General features: G+C 51.3%; 1 protein-coding gene across 1 annotated transcript; it reads right to left on the bottom strand.

Moving 5' to 3' along the window:
- Positions 1-1,316: 1,316 nt before the first annotated feature.
- LOC133342088 (Na(+)/H(+) exchange regulatory cofactor NHE-RF3-like) lies at positions 1,317-20,005 on the bottom strand. The gene is made up of 9 exons (XM_061551021.1): positions 19,822-20,005; positions 14,226-14,466; positions 11,818-12,022; positions 11,250-11,386; positions 10,453-10,648; positions 7,413-7,609; positions 5,258-5,437; positions 3,223-4,074; positions 1,317-2,756 (listed from the first exon to the last, which is right to left on the bottom strand). Exons 2-9 carry the CDS (start codon positions 14,451-14,453, stop codon positions 2,718-2,720), a joined length of 2,034 nt encoding a protein of 677 aa, XP_061407005.1. The 5' UTR covers positions 14,454-14,466; positions 19,822-20,005; the 3' UTR covers positions 1,317-2,717.
- Between the last annotated feature and the right edge of the window lie 1,042 nt (positions 20,006-21,047).

Here is a 21,047-nt window from a genome sequence, read left to right as displayed (position 1 = left end):
CGAAGTTGACCGGCCGTCGCTGGGAAATCGAAGCGTGGCGACATCCGTCTGCACCACCTCTGCAATATTTTTTCTGCAATATTTTGCTGTCTTTTCTTGGATTTTCTGTTTGCACTTGGTCACATTCACTTTAAGATGTTTTTTGTTCATGTTTTTTGTTTGTTGCGGTTGCACCCGATTCAAGAGCCGAATGGCTCGCAGGGCTACACCTAATACATGAACTTGAACTTGAACCTCCAGCTCGTGAAACTAACCATCTTCCTGGGCAGTGGGTCAACCCTCTTGCAGCCTGACCGACCTAAATGACCTCTCGACACGAAACTAAAAACCTAACTTTTTAATTTGACTAGGTAAGGCCCACTGAGCTGTATAGCTTGTTTGCATGCTCGCCACAAGCACTCTGTGTGGTTAACGCGAACTTGATTCCTTGCAAAAGGTTTCTATTTGGTGTTTGAACATCTTAACACCTGTTTTATTACCGGTAAAAGCTATTTTTTAAATCCTTTACATTAAGTTCGCTTGCTTGCTTAGTACTGTGCAATTCTTTCGGTCGTTTTTTAACCCACTTCCCGTGATCCAATCGAGCTGACATTCTGCACACAGACTCGTTGTGCGTGACGATGCATTTTCGTGAAAAAAAAATTCCTAAATTTTACACTGTTTAGGGAATTTTTTTTAAATATTTAATTACCAATTGTTTAATGCTGCCAGATAATCATCTGACCCATAGGTGGCCGCCATCTCAAGCCAGAGGACGAGAGGACTCTAGCCGCCACGCATATAAAGGATTTATAGTGAAAAACTTAGTTTTTACGGGTTCTACTTGTTAATGCCTAATATAGCTTTTTTTAAAGTGATTTGGCCGCATGATAGCTCAACGAAGTGGTGGATCAGGTGGAAATTTAGAGTGGCCAAATACACTCATCGCATGTCGATTTATAAATGTGGGGGGGGGGGGGGGGGGGGGGAATAAACCAGAAGGCTCGGAGGGAAAATCCACGCAACCTCGGGGAGTGAACATGGAAACTCAATATACAGACATCGTCAGGGTTGATATCGAACGCACAACTTCCTGTATACTGGGCGAGGTGGTTAACATTTCGCCACACGTCAGGCAAGTGCCGCCCCCGTAACGCAACATTACTTCGCCCGAAATGGGGGGGGGGGGGGGTCCTGCTTTTCACAAGCGTCATCCGCGCCAGGTGTGGATTCCTTTGCCAGCTCGTCCACTCCAGCGGTGTGGGGAGGTGGCGGCGGTGTAACCATCGAGTGCGTGGTGGTGGCGTGGAGATAAAATGACACCTGGTCTCGGCAAATTCGTCGATAGATGTATTTATTACGATGCTTATTCACGCGGTTCTTTTTTTCCAAATCCCGTGTGTGCAAGCTCGCCACGCCGAGCTAGCGGTTTTTTTGTTTGTTTCGAAGGCGCGTTTTGGTGCGACGCAGAAGCAACGTTGTTGGCGAGCCGCTTACAAAAATTAAAAACTACACCCACCGACACGCCTCTACGTTCAATATACATCGATTTCCCCCGCTGCGCTGCTGACGGATATCACCGGTCATCGGTCATGGTCTATCCACTGCTGGATTAAGGCCTCCCCACAATTCGTCTTGCTCCCAGCCTGCATAGTTTAATTTTTCTCAACCAGTCGACGTGATGTGGCCGAGTTGGATTTTTGTTTTTGTTGTTACCAGTCCCAATGTATGTTTTTACTGGTAGGAACCTCCTGGTTACACCAGCCCACAGGGGATTATTGTGTCCGTCCGTCGTGCATCCAAAAATGGGAGGGGTGGGGCTGGGTGGAGAGGGGAGGGTGGGGAGGGCTGGGTGGGGAGGGGAGGGGCTGGTCACTCCGTGGTGCCCTTATAAAACTCAACGTTGAACCTACTCACGCCGGCTTGTGCCCACCCTCACAGTCGGCCATATTTGCGGAAAACACCACGCCGCCGTTGACCCTGGCCATTGACCGAGCAACCCAACGTTCCTACCAGCTCCCTCCGCAGGAATGTGTTTCTCTCTCCTGCGAGTGTGATATCACGAGCAGCCGACAACACCCAAGGTTCGTTAGCGCCCTGCTTGGGAATCTACATAAATGAGTGTGAACTCGCCGCTTGTTCTTCACCTGTTCTTCACCTGAGGACGGTTGCTTGCGTTGTGGCCGAAACGTCGTGAGAATTATTTTATTATGTTTTATTTTTATAATTTTATTATTTCCCTTCTACGTGACTTTACCGAAAGAACCAAGAAGAAGAAGAAGAAGGTACAACGAGTTTAAGTAAATGTAGTTGCTGCTCCTGCATGCAAATGTTCAGATTACCGTTCCGTTATTTTATAATTTTTGTTAAAAATGTTTCACACTTGTCATTTGAATCTGGACTTTCAGAAGGTGATATATGAGCAATCAAAAAGATGGCGTTAAGTGAAATTAAGATGACGGGTCATTTCGTGTTACTTTTGTGTCGTGCATAAATCATTCGCGAACGTCAATTGGGAAAAAAATCAGGTTTGCTAATTTTAATTCGAGTGTAAAATAAAAAAATAAAAACTAATTTCGCCATCATTCTACAAATCGGACGACGGCAAAAAAACAAATCGTACAAATTAAAGTCTGCAGAGTAACTATGTACATATTTTTTTGACAATACTGGAATTATTTTACATCCATTCGACAATCACGAAAGGGGAAAGGACTGGGATCGTCCCGAAATTCAGTTTAAAGGAAAGAATCTCCGTCTTCCGAGGTGGAGTCGCCCTGCAAAGCAAAACCACACACACGTGCAAAAGTTTAATGCTCGCCGACATAACGCGGCACGCCGCAAATACGTGGTAAACAAAACCCCGGCGACGTTGAACTTTTTTCGCACCGTACGTAGCCAACCGTGCTAATCGGAGGTGCCGATTGAGCTGAATATCGCTGTGCGGTATGTACCGCCACTGTGCATCCCACGTGCTGTCAATCCTCCCGTTGTGACAGGTGACCCAATGCGCACATTTCGCAACCCCCCCCCCCCCCCCCACTTGGCAGCTCACGCGTGGTGGGGTAGAGTGTGGCTACTTCCACCTCTTTCAAGAAGTCTGGCCGGCGTGTTGGCGTGGACCAAATACTCGCTCGAGCTCCCTCCACGGGAGACCCTTCCGCCAGCGGTGGGCAAGAGCAGGAAATAGCACGGGCTCCGCACCTTTAGCTTTGTTCCCCCCCCCCCCCCCCCCCCCTTTACCTCGTCGTCACTTTTCTCTTTGGCCGCCTCCGCCACGGCCACCGTCACCGCCGCCACCGCCTCCCCGGCGGCGCGGGCCTCGTCCGCATCCCCGCCCCGCGCCAGCACCTCCGCGGCCACTCCCGCGGCGGCCGCCACCGCCACGGCCCGGATCACCTCCTCCTCTTTCTTCTCCTCCTCCTCGCTGTCGCTGCCGCCACCGCTCTCGGCCATCAGATTCTCGGCGGCGATGGCCGCGATGCTCGCCACCGCGGCCGCTTGCGCCGCGTCCTCCTTCCTCTGCCGCTCCTCCTCCTCCGCCTTGTCCTCGTCGTCGTCGCCCTCCGACTCGGAGCTCTCCTCGTCGAGCTCGGCCAGCTCGAGGGCGGCGATGCTCGCGATGGCCGCGGCCGCCGCCCGCTCGTGGGCGTCGTTGGTGTCGTCTCCGGCCTCCGTCGCCGCCGCCGCCAGGACCGCGGCCGCCATCCCCGCGTCCACCTCGTCCCCCTCGACGGCGAGGCGCGCGGCCGCCAAGCTCGCCACGGCCGCCACGGCCGCCGCGACGGCCCGCTCCCCGGGGCTGTCGGCGTCGGCCGCCGCGGACGCCGCGGCCATCGCGACCGCCGCAGCCGCCGCATCGTCCCGGGACGCTTCGCCGCCCTCGGCCAGCGCGCGCGTGATGGTCGTGCCGAGCTGCCGGTGGTGGCGCACGGACGCCTGGCTCGCCACCAGCAGCTCGACGCTGGCGCCGCCGTCGCGGATCTTGGCGACGATGTCGGCGTGCGTGGCCTCCTGCACGTTGTGGCCGTTCACCTCCACCACCATGTCGTCGTCGTGGAGGTCGGCGAGCGCCGCCGGGCTTCCCGGCGTCACCTGCGGCCCGGGGGGGGGGGGGTTGGGTGTTTGGCGGGCGGTTTGGTGAGCGCGAGATCGAACGAACAAACACTGCACTCGCTTGCTTCACAATCAGATTCGAAGAGTATTTATTTTTCTTCTTGGTTCTTTCGGTAAAGTCACGTAGAAGGGAAGTAATAAAATAATACAAATAAAACATAATAAAATAATTCTCACATGTCTGTCTATCGACAGACGCTGTTCTTCACCTGAGGACGGCTGCTTGCGTTGTGGCCGAAACGTCGTGAGAATTGTATTTTATCATGTTTTATTTTTATTAATTTATTACTTCCCTTCTAGGTGACTTTACCGAAAGAACCAAGAAGATGAATCCCTGCAGTCACGAAAGCTTTAAATCGAAAGAGTATGTATTATACACTGGAGGAATCCGATGAGCTCTAAAGCTCTTTCCTTCCTGCCGCCAGATCTCTCGGGTGCTTCACGGTCACGTGCCCCGACCCCACCAAGATCTGCGCTCACGGTCTCGTGATCGTCATCATCACGAGCTTGGACTGCTGACTTGTCTTTCAATGACTGATCGTACTCATCGCATCTGGCTTAGCGCTTCTGCGGCCCTTTTTTGGCCAACTAATCGAACAAAGACGGTCACTGCGGCCGTCTGGAACGCGCTCTTCCTTTTGATATTAGGAAGCCACTGGAGCTCTGCAACTTTTAAATCGCCTCGATTGAAAACATTTCTTGAACTTTTTTTTTGTTCAGTTTGTTGTCCTTCCCCGCACCCTCCGATTAGCACGGTTGGCTACGTAGGGTGCAAAAGAAGTTAAAACTACAGGCATTTAAGTCTTCCCCGTGTTGCACCGGTGACGGATCCTTCAAGGACGTACCCTCGGAGGATCGTTATCTCCATTATCGTCTTCCCGTTGGTCCAATACCTCTGGGTACCACGCGGAGGCGAGTGTGTATCCTTTGTGTTGTTCACACTAAACCCCTTGCAACTTCTTCTCTGACCGCCGATGAACGGTGACCCAGCAAAATTGTGAAGTCGGGCACCCCCCAAACCACCTCCGCCCCCCCCCCCCCCAACGCAATATGCATAACAATTAGTCCTGCAAATTCGCACGGGCCTACGTGTGCATGAGCAATGAGGATCACCCCCCTCTCCGCCTTCCCGTGAATTGATCGCTCCGCGTGCGTGCCCCACCTTCTTGATGTACTGCCCCGGCTGGCCCCGAATGCCGTAGAGGTGGAAACCGAAGCCGTCGGCGCCCTTGCTGAGGTGGCGGAGGCGCGGGCGGAGGTCCTGGGCGTCCGCGGGGGACGCCGCCTTGCCAGAGACGCCGACGTCGCTTCGACCTCCACCGCCCACGGGGTTGATGCCGTGCTGGCGGGGGTCAGGCGAGCGTTCGTCATCATCAACGTCGGTCGTCAGTCAAGTTCAAGTTAATGTATTAGGTATAGCCCTGTGAGCCATTCGGCTCTTGAATCGGGTGCGACCGCAACAAACAAAAAACATGAACAAGAATACATCTTATAGTGACTATGTGCAAACAGAAAATCCAAGAAAAGACAGCAAAATATTGCAGAAAAAGCACCGTTCACCGACACTGTGTGCAAAAATCCCAGTGGGATGCAAATCAAACAACAACCACAACCACAAGACAACTTAGATTAAGGCCATCCGTCTAATTCTGTACTACAACAAACAAACATGGCCAAACCAAAAAACTTTTCGAAAATCACCAAAATAAAGCCATAAAAGCAATGAAACAGTGATCATAGGAACTGTGACCGAATTTTCACAATAAACGACGTGAACAAGTCGTCATCGTGGTGGTCGTCGGTATCGTCGATGACGTCGATAGGGTGCCACGATGGCTGGGAGATGTTAACCACCTCGCCTAGTATACAGGAGGTCGTGAGTTCGATCCAGACTGTGACCGCCTGCTGTATATTTGAAGTTTGTTTCCCTCTCTCTCTCTCTCTCATCATCATCACGGTGGCTAGGAGATGTTAACTACCTCGCTTGATATGCAGGAGTCTGTGGGTTCGAACACGACCCTGACCGTCTGCTGTGTATTTGGAGTTTGCGTGTCTCTCTCCCCGTGGTCGTGTGGGTTTTCCTCCGTTTGGAGTATTTGGCTGCTATAAATATCCACATTACAAGCCACTTCGCTGCGCTATGATCTGTGATGGCCAGGTTGCTTATGAAAAAACAGCCACAACAGCTCAGCTCAGTTGGCCCTGATAAAATAAAACTAGTTTTAGTTGTTTTGTTGTTGTTGTTGTTGTTGTTTAGTTTACCTAAGCTGCTGCTACTGCACCCAGTGTTGCATTTTGGCTACCATGGACAGCTCCCAGGACCCGCGTGCTCACGTGTTTGCTTTCCTGGGCAAAACGCCCGAGACGCAGAGCGCCCACAACTTCGGCGCAAACTCTCTCACAGGTCGCACGACCGAGGCTACGATTTTGGCACGGGAAAAAAAGAAGACTTTAGGAGTAGCGTTCACGGCAGCGGCGTTGCAGGCGGAAGGAAAAAAAACGGCAACCTTGAGAAAAAAATCAACCGATTGGCTAATGCAGCAGTTCTCAACCTTGTTGGCACGGCGTACCACCCGCCCACCCACCCACCTCACCTCACTCAAGACCGCTGGTCACAACGCGCCCCGACTCACCCCAATAAATGCAACTAAAGATTACGGAGGCCCAAACACAGAGAGATCACGTGTCCACGCCTCGAGCCAACGCGGTTTGACCAAGGCACTCGTTTCACGTTAAATGTGCAACTGGAGTTGTGTCGCCAATGCAAACGTTCACCCCCTCCTCGAGTGGAAATCAAAATGTCTCTGCACGGTATCCACGCCGCAGCCTGCGCCTCCCCTAAAGAAGCTGATGGCTTAAGAGAGCTTCAACTGGTAAGATACAAAATAGACGTTTCATTTGAATATTTTTAAGTGAGTTATTTACATTTCCTATACTTCTCACTCGTGATGTGTTATCGTATTGTTTGTTGTTGTAACGTTGTGACCCGCCCCCTACTGGATATCTGTGTAAAAGAGCTTTACAGCTCATCAGATTCCTCCAGTATGAATAATGAATTCTGATTCAGATACACAAAGGCAACGCACGTGTTGAGAACCAGCTGACCCTGAAGTCCGCGGCCATCAACAACAACAATATTTCACGCACGGCCTTTCCGCTCAAGTTCACGATTTCCGTGACCCCTCGTCCCCAAAAAAATCGTGGCCTCGCCCGTGACCCCGCACGGCCCCCACGGGCTCCCCGGAGCCGCACCACGCACGGCACGGTACGTGCGTCAAGCCGTGCTCATCGAGGGACGGACAACGAACCGAGCGCACCATGGTGTAGAAGGCGTCGGCGGCCTCGGACAGCACGAGCAGCGTGGTGCTGCTGCCGTCCTTGCGGATACGCTCCACCACCTCCTCGTGCGTGAGCTTGTCCACGGCGTCACTGCCCACCGCCACGATGCGATCTCCGTCCTTGAGGCCCATCTTGTCGGCGGGGCTCTTGGCGTCGATCTCGCGGATGAAGTGGCCTGCACCGCCACCTCCGATTAGGTTGGTTACGTACGGCGCGACGCGACCAGAAGACTCGCCGCGGGAAACTTTGTACGGCTGAACGGGGGATTGCGCGGTTGTTTCGGTACTCGATGTTGCAACGGTGTGTGTGTGCGTGTCAGCAATACGCAACGCGGAAATGTTTCAATGCGGTAATTGCCATCCTGCAAACGCCCGTGTAAGATGTTGCATGGATCCCTAACCCCACAAAAAGCCCAACAACCGGTTCATTGTTCAGACAATTATTCAGGATCAATCAATAACCGCCGCTGCATCGCTCAATTCCTGCGCTCGAAAACTCATTAAACGGAAGCAATTGGCGTTGGAATTCCACGTCACCCACGGGTGATACATCCACGCACTTGCGCGTGCACAGCAATCGCTGCAAACATTACTCAGCTGACCGTTTCTGCGCTTGTTTATACACGTGGGTGGACAGAGGCGACTGGGGTGGGTGGGTGGGGTGGTTGGGGTGGGTGAGTGGGTGGTGGTTTACAGCTTGAGCAAGACCACGACAAAGGTCGCCTGCTGGAGCAGCCGACACCATCAACTCTTGCCAGGAGACGCTCGGCAGATAAAATCGCGCAGGCCCGGCACGACGACATCCCCGCGTCACGGGTGGCGAGATGTTAACTACCTCGCCTGGTATACAGGAGGTGCCGGGGGTTCGACCCCGACCCTGACGCCTGCTGTGCTGTATATAGTTTGCGTGTCTCTCTCCGTAGTCGCGCGGATTTTCCTCCGGGTGCTCCGGTTTTTCCCTCCTCAACATTTAGAATCAACGTCACGCGTTTAGAGTGTTTGGCTGCTGTAAATGTCCACGTGTTGATAAGCCGCTTCGTTGAGCTATCATTTGTGGCGGCCAGGTCGCTTCTGAAAAAGAGCTATACAGCTCAGCGGGCCTTACCGGGTACACTACAAAAATATATAGTTTAACACCATCTGGCGGTGCACAGGTCCGTGGTTCGAACCCAGCCGCCGCCCTGGTTAATACTGCTGGGTGCATTGGTTATAAGGGAAAACAATCATTCGGCTACTTCACTCGCAGTGGACGTTAGAGATCCCGTCACGTCACCCGCAAGCATCATGGTCCAAATAAATAACTCGTACAAATGAGTTGCATTACCTGTAAATGACTCAAATGGCATCAATATGACAATCATCGCCCCCACCCCCGCACTACTGCGATAACTTGGCAGGACCCTCCCGAACAGGAGTCGTGCGACTCGGTGAATCTTTCCCAGGCACAGCGGCACAATAAGTAAACAGAAATAACGAATCTGGGCACGAGCAGTGGAGGAGAGTTCCGGTCGGAGGAGGATGCCCGGTCGCTACATTTTATTTTTTTGCCAAGCCCGAGAAACGCAAAACTCTGTCTGCGTGTTCACGCACGCACACGCGAACACGCAGACGGGCACACGCGTGTGCGTGCGTGCGTGTGCCCATCTGATAACAACTCCCCCCGTTTTTCATGACAGCGACACCGCCGCTCGGCCAATCAAACCTAATGCCCAGCTCACCGATATCACTGTCCAATTCTGTGTTGCTGATTTGGCTCAAGATTGGCAATACAATCTATTGAAACTCATATAAATATATTAACCAGGAACGGCGTAGCGTGCGGGTCGTGGTGACCTCGCGAGCCCGAATGGGTTTAGCCCTTTGTGCGCGGTGTGAGCGCGTCAGCGAAGTTTCCGCGTCGCCCCATGCTCTTGATTCAGTGCCGCCTCTGGCACGCAATTTATTTGTTTATTTAAAGAACGGCAGAGTCCACGGATTTTCTTTTGGCAATCTACGAATCTGAACGTAGCCGTAACCTTGGACCTTCCCGCAGTCGAATAGCGCGGCTGTTTAGATAAGATGGCTCTGGAATGAAGAAACCGCTGAACAACCTCGGCGCCAGATTTTCTCATTTAGCCACACCGGGGACAGTGGACTCGCCTCTCCCCAATGCCGGCAAGCCTGAACGCTGATACGTGACGACTGCAGCTCGGACGAGGCAGGGCGTGCACTGTGCTGAGCTCGTGGTAGCATCTAAATCAGCTCGAACCTCCGTTAAAAACCACGTAACTTCTATTTCGATTGAAAGCTTTCGTGACTGCAGGGATTCATCTTCTTGGTTCTTTCGGTAAAGTCATCACGTAGAAGGGAAGTAATAAAAGAATAAAAATAAAACATAATAAAATAATTCTCACGACGTTTCGGCCACAACGCAAGCAGCCGTCCTCAGGTGAAGACCAGGTCTGTCGGGGAGACAGCGTCTGACTTCTGTGTGCCTCTCCTCTACCCCCGTGAAAACAGACGCTGCTGCTCTGGTGCCCGCTCACTACCGCTCGCTCCTTACAACTCTCTCCTCCCTCCCTTCCCCCCTCCATCTCATCATCATCATCATTGCCCTCTCATTCCCGGCATGTTGGCCCGGTCATTCCTCCTCCCTCCTCCTCCCTCCTTCCTGCACCGCTGCTGTTCCTCCTCCTCTCTCCCTGCTGCTCATCTTGAGCAGTGTGCCATGTGCCTCGTCCGTCTTGGGGACTTCAGTGCGGGCAGCCCTCTCCCGCTCATCTTTCCCCGCTGTCCGCTACCCTCGATCTTCTTTCCGCAGCAGACTCTGCTCCCCTTGGCCGAGGTGTGGCCAAAGGGGGGAGTGCAACGCCCCGCGGTCGTACATTGAACTTCTTCCGCACCGTACGTAGCCAACCGTGTTGATCAGAGGTGCGTGGGAAGGACGGCGAACGAACGATACGCGTCTCCTCGTCAGGGGGGGGGGGGTGGGGGGAGTTTTTTTTTGGGGGGGGGGGTGCGGGCCCCCCGCGGTACCCACCGATGCGTCCTCGCTCGGCGCGCAGGAAGAAGCCGTATCCGGCGCTAGCGCGCTTCAGCTTGACGGAGCGGGGCTGGTGGGGCAGGGACGCGCGTTCCACCATCTCGGCGGTCACCCGCTCGCCCGTCCGCTTGAAGTGCTCGTTGGCCTCCTTGTCCACCACGAGGAGGTGCACCGTCTTGCCGCCGCGTTTCACCTGGACGCGCAGGAGGTGCCGGGCAGGGCGGTGGTGGAGGGGTGGGGTGGGGGGGGGAGCGGGTGGGATTGTCACTTGCGGGCCGAGGCTTGCCGGGTTGCCCATTTACGAACGGGCGAGGATTATTCATTCTCGACAGCGTTCCGGTCTCGCGCCGCACGCGGGCGTGCTCGCGGTGGGTCGCCCGGTGACACCGCAGTTTCACCTCCCGCGCATCTCTCCTCCACCGGTCGGCACCGGTTGGCCACGTTACGGTGAGCGCGCGGGGGTTCGCGTCGAGTTGAACGCACAACACAAGCAGTCAAAATGCAAACCAGTTGAAAGGGTAAAAACCTACTACTATAGTTGCGTTTATAGTGTAAGCTACGTTAATTTAAGCTACGGAGGAAGGTGCGGAAAACCCCATCGTACTTCTTTGCTGTCAAAGTCCGCGGTCCTCACTTTCACTGCCCCTTCCCCGGCGTGACCAATTACTGGTCGTGTAACCCCCGCCCCCCGCGACCACCACGACCACAGTGACACGGAAGGGCCTCATTCAGCAGTGGCAGCAACAGGCGGGGAGCTGTACGCGTGACGCTATGACGCCGGGAGCACCGCTGACCTTGTCCATGACGACGGCGCGAGCCAAGCCCGTGATGTCCTCTCCGTTCAGAGCCACCAGCCGGTCCTCGGAGCGCAGGCCAGCCTTCTCAGCCGGGGAGCCGTACTTCACGTCCATGATGGATATGCCCTCTGAGCCTGACAAAGACAAAGACCCGCCCCCCCCCCCCCCCGTATAGCCTTAAACGACTGTTGGGCAAAGTACTGTTTGCGAGCACCTATCAGAATGGAATCTGAATATGTATTAATACTGGAGGAATCCGACGATCTGTGAAGTGCTTTTTCATGGCGCAGCACACGAGGGAGTGGGTGGCCAGCAAGCACCACGCCTGGCCGCCTTTGTCTCCCCGGCGCCACACCACACTGGGTACTCATTTCAGGCTGAGTCGACCAAGGGGAGGCCCAGGACCGATTCCGATAATCGTCGCCGGCGTTGGTGGCCGCGAGTGGGAATCGAACCCTGGGTCTCTGCCAGGTTCGTAGCGCAGCGCGCCGACCACTGCTGCACTACCGCTGTACTACCACCCCCGCCCCCCCCCAGCGCCCACACAACAGAGTTCGCCGCTCACCTTCAATGGACTTGAGGTGGAATCCGAAGCCGTCGCTGATGCGCTTCAGGGTGCAGAGTCGCGGGCGGGGCCCTTGCGAGGAGGGTCCCTTGGCCGAAGTGGCCGCCGTCGTCTTCGTAGCCGCCATGCGCTGCTCCTTGTAGGACTTGGCATCCTGGACGACCAGCGTCACCTTGTCGCCGCTCTTCTTGATGATATCCACCACCTGCACGGGTGGGGGTGGAGGGGCAGGGGGGAGGGGCGGGGTGGGTAGGGTGGGGGTGGTGTCAGAAGAATGCCACCAACCAGAACCGGCCCTAGACCTTTGGGGGCCCTAAGCAAAATTTGGTTGGAGGCCCCTTTGATGTATGATTTTTTTCACTCACTATCTAGCAGTGACTCTAGGGGGCCCTCTGCTGGCCACGGGGCCCTTGCAATTGCAAGCGTCGCTTAGTGGCTGGGCCGGCTCTGCCACCAACCCAAAAGAGAAATCCAGCTCACGGCACGGCAATGTGCTGTGGAAGCCCCCCAAATGAGCGTTGAGCAGCCGCGGGCCGACCTTGATGTTCGCCGTGGCCGGGAGTTGTAATCAGTGTTGCTGGGGGGGGGGGTCATAGGGCACTGCGCTAACCACTGCATCACTCCCGTTACCCCTCCCCATAGCCGTACTCGCCTCGTAAATGATTCACCAATTTTAAATCGTTACCCCCCCCCCCCTTCTCCACCCACCCGACCCCGCTTAGGTGCCTTGGCCCGAGAGTAAACGCGCATGCACAGAGCAAACCCATGGGAGGTACAATGGGAGAATGCGTACGTTAGTCCTCGCTGGCACGGAAGGTGGTGCGGTGGTGGTGGTGGTGGGGAGCGGTGGTGTAGCGGTTAGCGCTACGCTGCGCTACGAACCCGGCGACCCGAGGTCGATTGCCGCTCACGGCCACCCACCCCGTCGTGTGCCGTGCCGAGCCTCCGTAGGTGCTGCTCGCTAACGGCACTTTCCCCAACAGTCTTTTAAATACTGGGATTTTTCTGGAATACTTTTGCTTCTAGATTTGAAGCTTTCGTGACTGCAAGGATTCATATTCCTAGGTTTTTTCGGTAAAGTCACGTAGGTCTTTTAAATACTGGGATTTTTCTGGAATACTTTTGCTTCTAGATTTTAAGCTTTCGTGACTGCAAGGATTCATATTCCTAGGTTTTTTCGGTAAAGTCACGTACGTCTTTTAAATACTGGGATTTTTCTGGAATACTTTTGCTTCTAGATTTGAAGCTTTCGTGACTGCAAGGATTCATATTCTTAGGCTTTTTCGGTAAAGTCACGTATGTCTTTTAAATACTGGGATTTTTCTGGAATACTTTTGCTTCTAGATTTGAAGCTTTCGTGACTGCAAGGCTTCATATTCTTAGGCTTTTTCGGTAAAGTCACGTAGGTCTTTTAAATACTGGGATTTTTCTGGAATACTTTTGCTTCTAGATTTTAAGCTTTCGTGACTGCAAGGCTTCATATTCTTAGGCTTTTTCGGTAAAGTCACGTAGGTCTTTTAAATACTGGGATTTTTCTGGAATACTTTTGCTTCTAGATTTGAAGCTTTCGTGACTGCAAGGATTCATATTCTTAGGTTTTTTCGGTAAAGTCACGTAGGTCTTTTAAATACTGGGATTTTTCTGGAATACTTTTGCTTCTAGATTTGAAGCTTTCGTGACTGCAAGGCTTCATATTCTTAGGCTTTTTCGGTAAAGTCACGTAGGTCTTTTAAATACTGGGATTTTTCTGGAATACTTTTGCTTCTAGATTTGAAGCTTTCGTGACTGCAAGGCTTCATATTCTTAGGCTTTTTCGGTAAAGTCACGTAGGTCTTTTAAATACTGGGATTTTTCTGGAATACTTTTGCTTCTACATTTGAAGCTTTCGTGAATGCAAGGATTCATATTCTTAGGCTTTTTCGGTAAAGTCACGTAGGTCTTTTAAATACTGGGATTTTTCTGGAATACTTTTGCTTCTAGATTTGAAGCTTTCGTGACTGCAAGGCTTCATATTTTTAGGTTTTTTCGGTAAAGTCCCGTAGGTCTTTTAAATACTGGGATTTTTCTGGAATACTTTTGCTTCTAGATTTGAAGCTTTCGTGACTGCAAGGATTCATATTCTTAGGTTTTTTCGGTAAAGTCACGTAGGAATATGAAAACCTTTGCCGTTATTTCCTGGATTTTTCTGTTGCGCGAAGTCACTTTGAGACGTTTCTTGTTCACGTTTTTATTTGTTGCGGTTGCACCCGATTCAAGAGCCGAATGGCTCACAGGGCTATACCTATTAAATGAACTGAACTGAAATGCTACACGTGGCGGCGGCGGCGGGGGGGGGGGGGTCTTTGTCTTTGGTGGGGGGGCTTTGAGCGGGGGGGGGGGGGGGCTCGAAAGCCACGCGTCCTTCTCACCTTGGCGTGGTCTCCGCCATCCACGTGCTCGCCGTTGACGCGGATCACGCGGTCACCGTCCTGCAGTCCCGCGCTGTGCGCCGGGCTGCCCGGGGCCACCTCGCGGATCAGGTGGCCCTCCTCTCCACTCTCAAGGCGCAGGAAGAAGCCGAAGCCCTTGCCCGGCTTGCGCTCGAGCGCGCACTCGCGCAGCGCCCCGGCGCCTCCTCCTCCTGCTGTGACCGTCATCGTGAGCGGTGGTCTGTGCAGACGGCGGTGGTGGAGGGGGGCGGTTAGAGGGTTAGCGGGGAGCGGCAGCGTCGCTGTAGCGCTACCGACCCGGCTGACACGTGTTCGATTCCCGCTCACCAGTCAACACCCCGAGTGATGATTATCCGAGCCGGTCCTTGGGGCCTCCCCTCGGTCGACTCAGCCTCGAATGAGTTTACCTGGCGCGGTGTGTAGTAAACATCGCCGCTGGGAAAGACAAAGGCGGCCGGGCGTGGGTCTGGCAAGCCACTCGCTCGCGTGCCGTTCTCGCCTGCATTGGTGTTCGAGGACCGCATTGCACCTCTTGGGATATTGAGTTTGTTGTATCGAATTAGAAATAAAAAAAATTGATTTTCTTATTATATTGGTTGCCGATCCTTGACCATGGGAGTCCAGTTTACCATGGACTGCCATGGTGAACTCTACTCCCCTCCACCTTACTCTCTCAACTCCCCCACTCTCATCTCACTCTACTCTTCTGCACGCTCGGTCAGCGAAACCACCGGCTGACCGACCTTTACTATCCTGGAAAATCGCCCGTTAATGCTGATTGATGTCATTAGGGGCCGTCCATAAATGACGTCACACGATTTTGGACGATTTTTGACCCCCCCCCCCATCGTCACACGGCGTTCAAAAAAGTCAGACCCCCCCCCCCCTAAAATATGACGTCAGAAAGCTCTGCTCCCCCCCCCCCCCCAAAAAAAAAAACATGCTTCAAATCACTTTAAACTACTGTTATTGTAGTGCGTATTTAATGTGGCGCTGCACTCTGATATTGTAGGAGAAAACATTTATTCAAAAGTCTATGTAATTAAGTAGAACGTATTGTCTATATTTATTTAAAGTTGCGCATTTTGATGTGACGTCACATTTCTCACCCCCCCCCCCTCGTCACACATCGTCACAAATATCTGACCCTTCCCCCCTAGGTGCGTGACGTCATTTATGGACGGCCCCTTACCAGCGAACTCTCCAACACACCGGTGGGCTGAAGTAGTAACTTATTGGCGTTTTGTTTACGTGACAAAGCAACTTACTAATTGGCTGTGTCGGGTGGTGGAGGGTTACAACACATTTATACTTGGGCGATCTAACCCAAAAACCTTTATTATCAATAATATTGGTCGCGAGAGCCTACGTGTTAAGCTGCACTTTGTGCTTCGATTAGCACGGCTGGCTACGTACGGTGCGAAAGAAGTTCAACATACATACACACAGGCTATAAAAATATCCATGTTCTCCGTAAAATGCTCATCCCAGTTTTCCTACCGCGTCTTAAGTTGTGGTCGCATTTTAGCTGCTCTGTTTAAAGCAACATTTTCTCAAAGTACTTTTAATACACATAGGTTTATCTCGTTATACATTGTTGATTATTGCGGGGCTTGTCTGGTACGTGTCTAATATCTACCGATAGGGATAATAATTCACATTTCATTTTCGAAGGTCATCACAAAACATTGTCTTGAATGGAATTCCCAACCAGGTCCGATGGTGTCAAGTGCAGCCTCTGACTCTTATTAAGCACTCTGTCTCTCTCTCGCCTCTCCGTTCACGTCCCGGACACTATGAAGGAGACACACACTGCTATCTGCGCTTGTGCAACACCCAAGATTAATGTGTTTGTTCAGCTATTAACCTCCATTTATCTTCATGTTACAGTGTAGTATCCGTTCTTTTTCCATTAAAAAACTATAGTCAGTGCCGGATTATCCTATGAGCAAAAGTAGCTACATATTCAACGGGCCCCGCACTATCAAGGGCCCCGCACTAAATGCTTTCAAGCTATCAATTCCGGTGCAGTGCTTCTGCACTTGCTCTATTACTATCGCACCATACTGCCTTAAACTTTTATGAACGACTGGGTATTTCAAGTTAGCGATTTGTCTATTATCTGGCTGTATAGCAAATGAACAAATACAATGACTTTACTGTGCAAGTTAAAAATGTGTGTTTTAATATTTACGTTTTTTCTCTAATTTAGGACCCCTTTATAACATCATATGCTACAGGTCCCGCACTAGCTTAATGAGGCACTGACTATGGTCCCATGTAAGTGTTAACATTGCATTGAAGCACCCTGTATATAGTGTGCCGACCTAGTGCCCTTGCGCCGCCATCCACCTTGCAGAGACCATCATTAGCATGCAAACTACCCTCCAAGAATGTTGGTACGGTGGCTTGAACATCTGTAAAGTGACTCGCAAATGGGTTCAAAAAGTACTGGTTTAAGGATAAACCCCGTCAGTCATCCCCGACTCGATGATGATGGTGGGGTTGAGCAGGAGCCATAATCCTAATAGCCCGCCAGGAGAAGCCTGGACAGCCAACATTTGGACTCCTGCTGTTCCGTACCTTCGTATGTAGAACTTATTTTGCACCGTACGGAGCCAACCGTGATAATCGGTGGGTCTCTGTGGGGCTCTATGGGTTTGGGTGTCTGTGGGTCTCTGTGTATTTATCTTATTTAAGCGTGCTCCGCGGAGGTGCGGGAAATCGGAGGCGTCTCAGACAAAACTGTGACAGTACTAACATCATAGCAACAATCTTTGATAACATTTCCCAATGTGGGATTAACAGGATATCCGTCTGTATGTGCTAGAGTGTTTCTCCCTCGCACGCGTGGGCTTTGTTTTCCGGGTCCTCCGGTTTCCTCCCTACATGTAAGCGCTCATTCGTTAGCCGACAACACATTACAGATATATAAAGGAACGCAGAGCTTGGGCAGTCGTTAGAAGTGCCTGCTCATTGCTTGGATGCCTTCCCGTTTCTCTTTGGTTGCTCCCTCTTGACTTGTTCTCCCTCCCTCTCTCTTTGAGAGTGAGAACATACTGTGCGAGTCGTACGTTTACATTGCTATGTATCTTTATCATTTGAAAGAAAGAAAAGAAAAACAGATTACCACCTGTCTTGCAAGATTATGGATAGCGCTCACCGTGTGAATGTGGAATTTTCACCACCGTCCCAGCAGAGCTGCACATTTTTGAATGGGTACCGGGCCGCGTTTTTTTTTAATTAAAACGGGGAAGACGATTTAACTTGGATTCGTTATTTCAGCATCGCCATCAGCCATGACCAATCCACTGCTGGATATTTTTCAGTGTTAGAAAAAATTATACGCCGGCGACGTGCTTCTTTGTTACCACTTAATTATATTTGTTTTTTCCCACGTTTATTTTTACCCCAACGTTTATCTTTACGGTATGTGTCCTCTCTTTTACTATTTTATCTTTATTCTGCTGCATGTTGCAATGATGTAGGAACACGTATTGCTACTTGGATACCTCCTGTATCTGGACTATTGCACTTCTTTACAGCCTTGCCTTGGCACGCACACAGCACACACCCAGCTCGTGGCAACTACAGCACCCAGCTCGCAAAATCTACAGCACCCAGCTCATAACCACTACAGCACCCAGCTCGCAACACATTCCTGCGGAGGGAGCTGGCAGGAACGTTGGGTTGATTGGTCAATGGCCAGTGTCAACGGCGGCGTGGTGTATTCCGCAAATATGGCCGACTGTGAGGGCGGGCACAAGCCGGCGTGAGTAGGTTAAACGTTGAGTTTTATAAGGGCACCACGGGGTGACCAGCCCCACCCCTCCCACCTCCCACCCAGCCCCACCCTCCCCACCCAGCCCTTCCCCACCCTCCCCTCCCAGCCCCACCCAGCCCCTCCCCACCCTCCCCTCATACAGTCTACAGTACACAGCTCATACACTCTACAACACCCAGTTCATACAGTCTACAGCAGCCAGCTCATACAGTCTACAGCAGCCAGCTCATACAGTCACATGGCGACAGGCTGATGGAAGTTTTCATTCTACTCGGTTTCTGGAGAATCTACAACCCGGGACTTGATTAACGAGATCATCCTCCTGTCGACGTTTCGCAAGCCAGACCCCCCCCCCCCCCCCCCAGCACAGAGCATTTCACGTTTGCATACTTTTGTCGTGTTCTGGATCTGCTGTGGGTTGCGGAACGTCGAGACTTAAACGAAAAGACGTCACCGTTTTTTTCAAGCTCGTCTGTAGAAAAGCTGATAAACGTGCATTTTCGTGTGTGTGTGTGTTTTAATACTGGCCCCCATTTACCCGGGCGCCCGGCAGGACGAGACTTTTGGCAGCAATTGTCTCCTTTAAAAATGTTGCTGCGTGCACAGGTTCGTGCATTTGCAAATACGCACCGCATTATAAATAGACGTAGTCTATGCATATAGTAAGGATGCAGTAAAGAACAAACTATTACTAAGGAGGGGATTTGAAAGCCATGACGCCGAGTCAGCATATTTACGTCCACAAAGAGTTTAAGCGAATTGAGTACATGCTCAATCGAAATGATTAACAGGACGTTCAACTTACTCTTAAAAGCAACGAATTCTCATGCACAGAGGAGCAAACTCCACTTTAAATGACGACTTAACAACTCCTATAGCATCGATTAGTAGTGCGTTGGACGTGGGAACCAAAGGTTAAACGCCAGAGAAGATTATGAATGATGTGGAGGTGCTAAGATCACGGGTCGGTAAGCAAAAATAGCAAGATGAGCCGGTGGTAAAAAGATTGTTTAAAAAACCCTCAATAATTTTTAAAGCCGCAATGCACTGTGTGGTGAATACGATACGGCGGTGGGTTTCCTTAACAAATAACGTCACGAATCAGTCCTCAAAGAGTCGCTTTCACGTGTGTGCACGAGCGACAACACATTGCGGTGCTATGAAAAAATAAAGTCCCGCTTGTAAAACAACAACAACATACTCTTAGGTTTTTTCGGTAAAGTCACGTAGGTAAAAAGTAAAAATAAATAATTAAATTGTAGAAATAATAATAGAAATAAAATAATAAATCACGACGTTTCGGAGGCAACACAAGTCTCCGTCACCAGGTGGGACCGTCACAGCTAAATTTACTGTATCAAGTGAGGAAAAAGATCCAAGAGACAAGCTCTTAAGCGCAGAGGAGCAAACTCTTACGAGCTTATTTTATTTCTATTATTATTTTTATTATTTATTATTTATTTTGTACCTTCAAGTTTCATTTATTAGGTATAGACCTGTGAGCCATTCGGCTCTTGAATCGGGTGCAACCGCAACAAACAAAAAAACAATAACATGAACAAGAAAACATCTTAAAGTGACTATGTCCAAACAGAAAATCCAAGAAAAGACAGCAAAATATTTCAGAAAAAGCACCGTACACCTTCGCGACTTTACCGAAAAAACCTAAGAGTATGAATCCTTGCAGTCACGAAAGCATCAAATCTAGAAACAACAACAACAACGAAGACAAACGTGGCAATTCACGAGAATGCGGTGGCAATCGCCGTGCAGGAGACATCTCGCACTCACCCGCTGAAGCCTTGCGGAGCGTGGCTCTCGGAGTCCGCGTGCTTTTAATCGCCGAGCGCGTCAAGAGCAAAGGTTCGGGGGGAGACTTGGGACCCTGCAGCCAAAGCTCTGCTTTGCCTTGCCCTGCCACTCGCCTCGCCTTGGCTCGTAGCGTTGCTGGCACAAAGTCCACGAGGGTAAATGAGCAACTGGCTGAAGGGTCTCCTCCTCGCATGCCCCAGCCACATCTTTTTTTTGTTTGCCCTCTTTGCACCCTTGCCAGGGTATCAACAGCCTCTTGTGGAGATATCGGCTTTTGTGCGTCGGGGTGTGTCCTCTGCGGATTAGCTTGAGATAAAGGCGAACTCTTCGTCGGCGTGGGTTTCGCCGGTCATGGGACCTGTTGTGTGTATGGCGAAGCTCTTTCGCAGCGTGCGTAGCCAGCCGTGACACCAACAAAACGCAAATTTTTTTAAATGTTGCGAGGATTGCTCATGGCGAACCTCTTTTGTACCGTGCGTAGCCAGCCGTGACAGCGACGCGTCAAAACCGTGTCCAGAGTTTGCTTATAACCAGCATCATCAGGCAACTTGCCTGATGATGCTGGTTGTAAATACCAACGAAACGCAAATTTTGTTAAATGTTGCGAGGATTTCTCAAAAACCGCACCGGCGGTGCTGCTAAAGCAGTAATACGTTGTCGTTTTAACACGCAGGCTTTCGCGACCGATATTATTCATAACAAAGGTGTTTGAGTTAGATGGTGGAGAGTTACGACGCATTTATACTCACTTAATCCAGAAACTTTATTCGTGAATAAATTGGCATGTTTGTTGACAGCCCTCATCTCGTGAGAACACATCCCCAGAGTATTATGAGAAGCATCCATTCGATATAATTTAAAATCCCTGTCATACACGAACACCAGAAGCCTTTGGACATCAGCTTAGCCAAATCACCGTGACTCCGTAATCAAATTTATACAAATGTTTGTGTGCTAACCCTCACCCCCCAAAGCCTGGATTAGCATCGGCTATGAGACCGGGATTTGAACTTCGAACCTTCGCTATGTAGGCGGTACGGTCGGTACATTACCAATAGCCCCCCAGAGTCACCCAGCCACATTGTGGCCAGACCAACGTGAATTGCCTTCCCCCTCTGGAAGTTACTATGTTACGTTGTGAGGCGATTTGGTGATAGATAAACTCAACATGTTTTGCATTAACTCTGCGAACTTTCTTTGTCACG

The sequence above is a fragment of the Lethenteron reissneri genome, chromosome 13 (assembly GCF_015708825.2).
Source record: "Lethenteron reissneri isolate LAM-NWPU_2019-01 chromosome 13, ASM1570882v1, whole genome shotgun sequence".
In the NCBI taxonomy this organism is placed as follows: domain Eukaryota; kingdom Metazoa; phylum Chordata; class Hyperoartia; order Petromyzontiformes; family Petromyzontidae; genus Lethenteron; species Lethenteron reissneri.
This window is presented reverse-complemented; position numbering and strand designations above follow the sequence as displayed.

Excerpts from the sequence above, each read along its gene's own strand:
- LOC133342088 (XM_061551021.1), bottom strand. The coding sequence starts at position 14,453 with ATGACGGTCACAGCAGGAGGAGGAGGCGCCGGGGCGCTGCGCGAGTGC. Across the intron at positions 7,610-10,452 it reads CGCCGAGCGAGGACGCATCG|GCCACTTCATCCGCGAGATC; the intron begins GTGGGTACCGCG and ends GTGGCGGTGCAG. Across the intron at positions 2,757-3,222 it reads AAGAGAAAAGTGACGACGAG|GGCGACTCCACCTCGGAAGA; the intron begins GTAAAGGGGGGG and ends TTTGCTTTGCAG.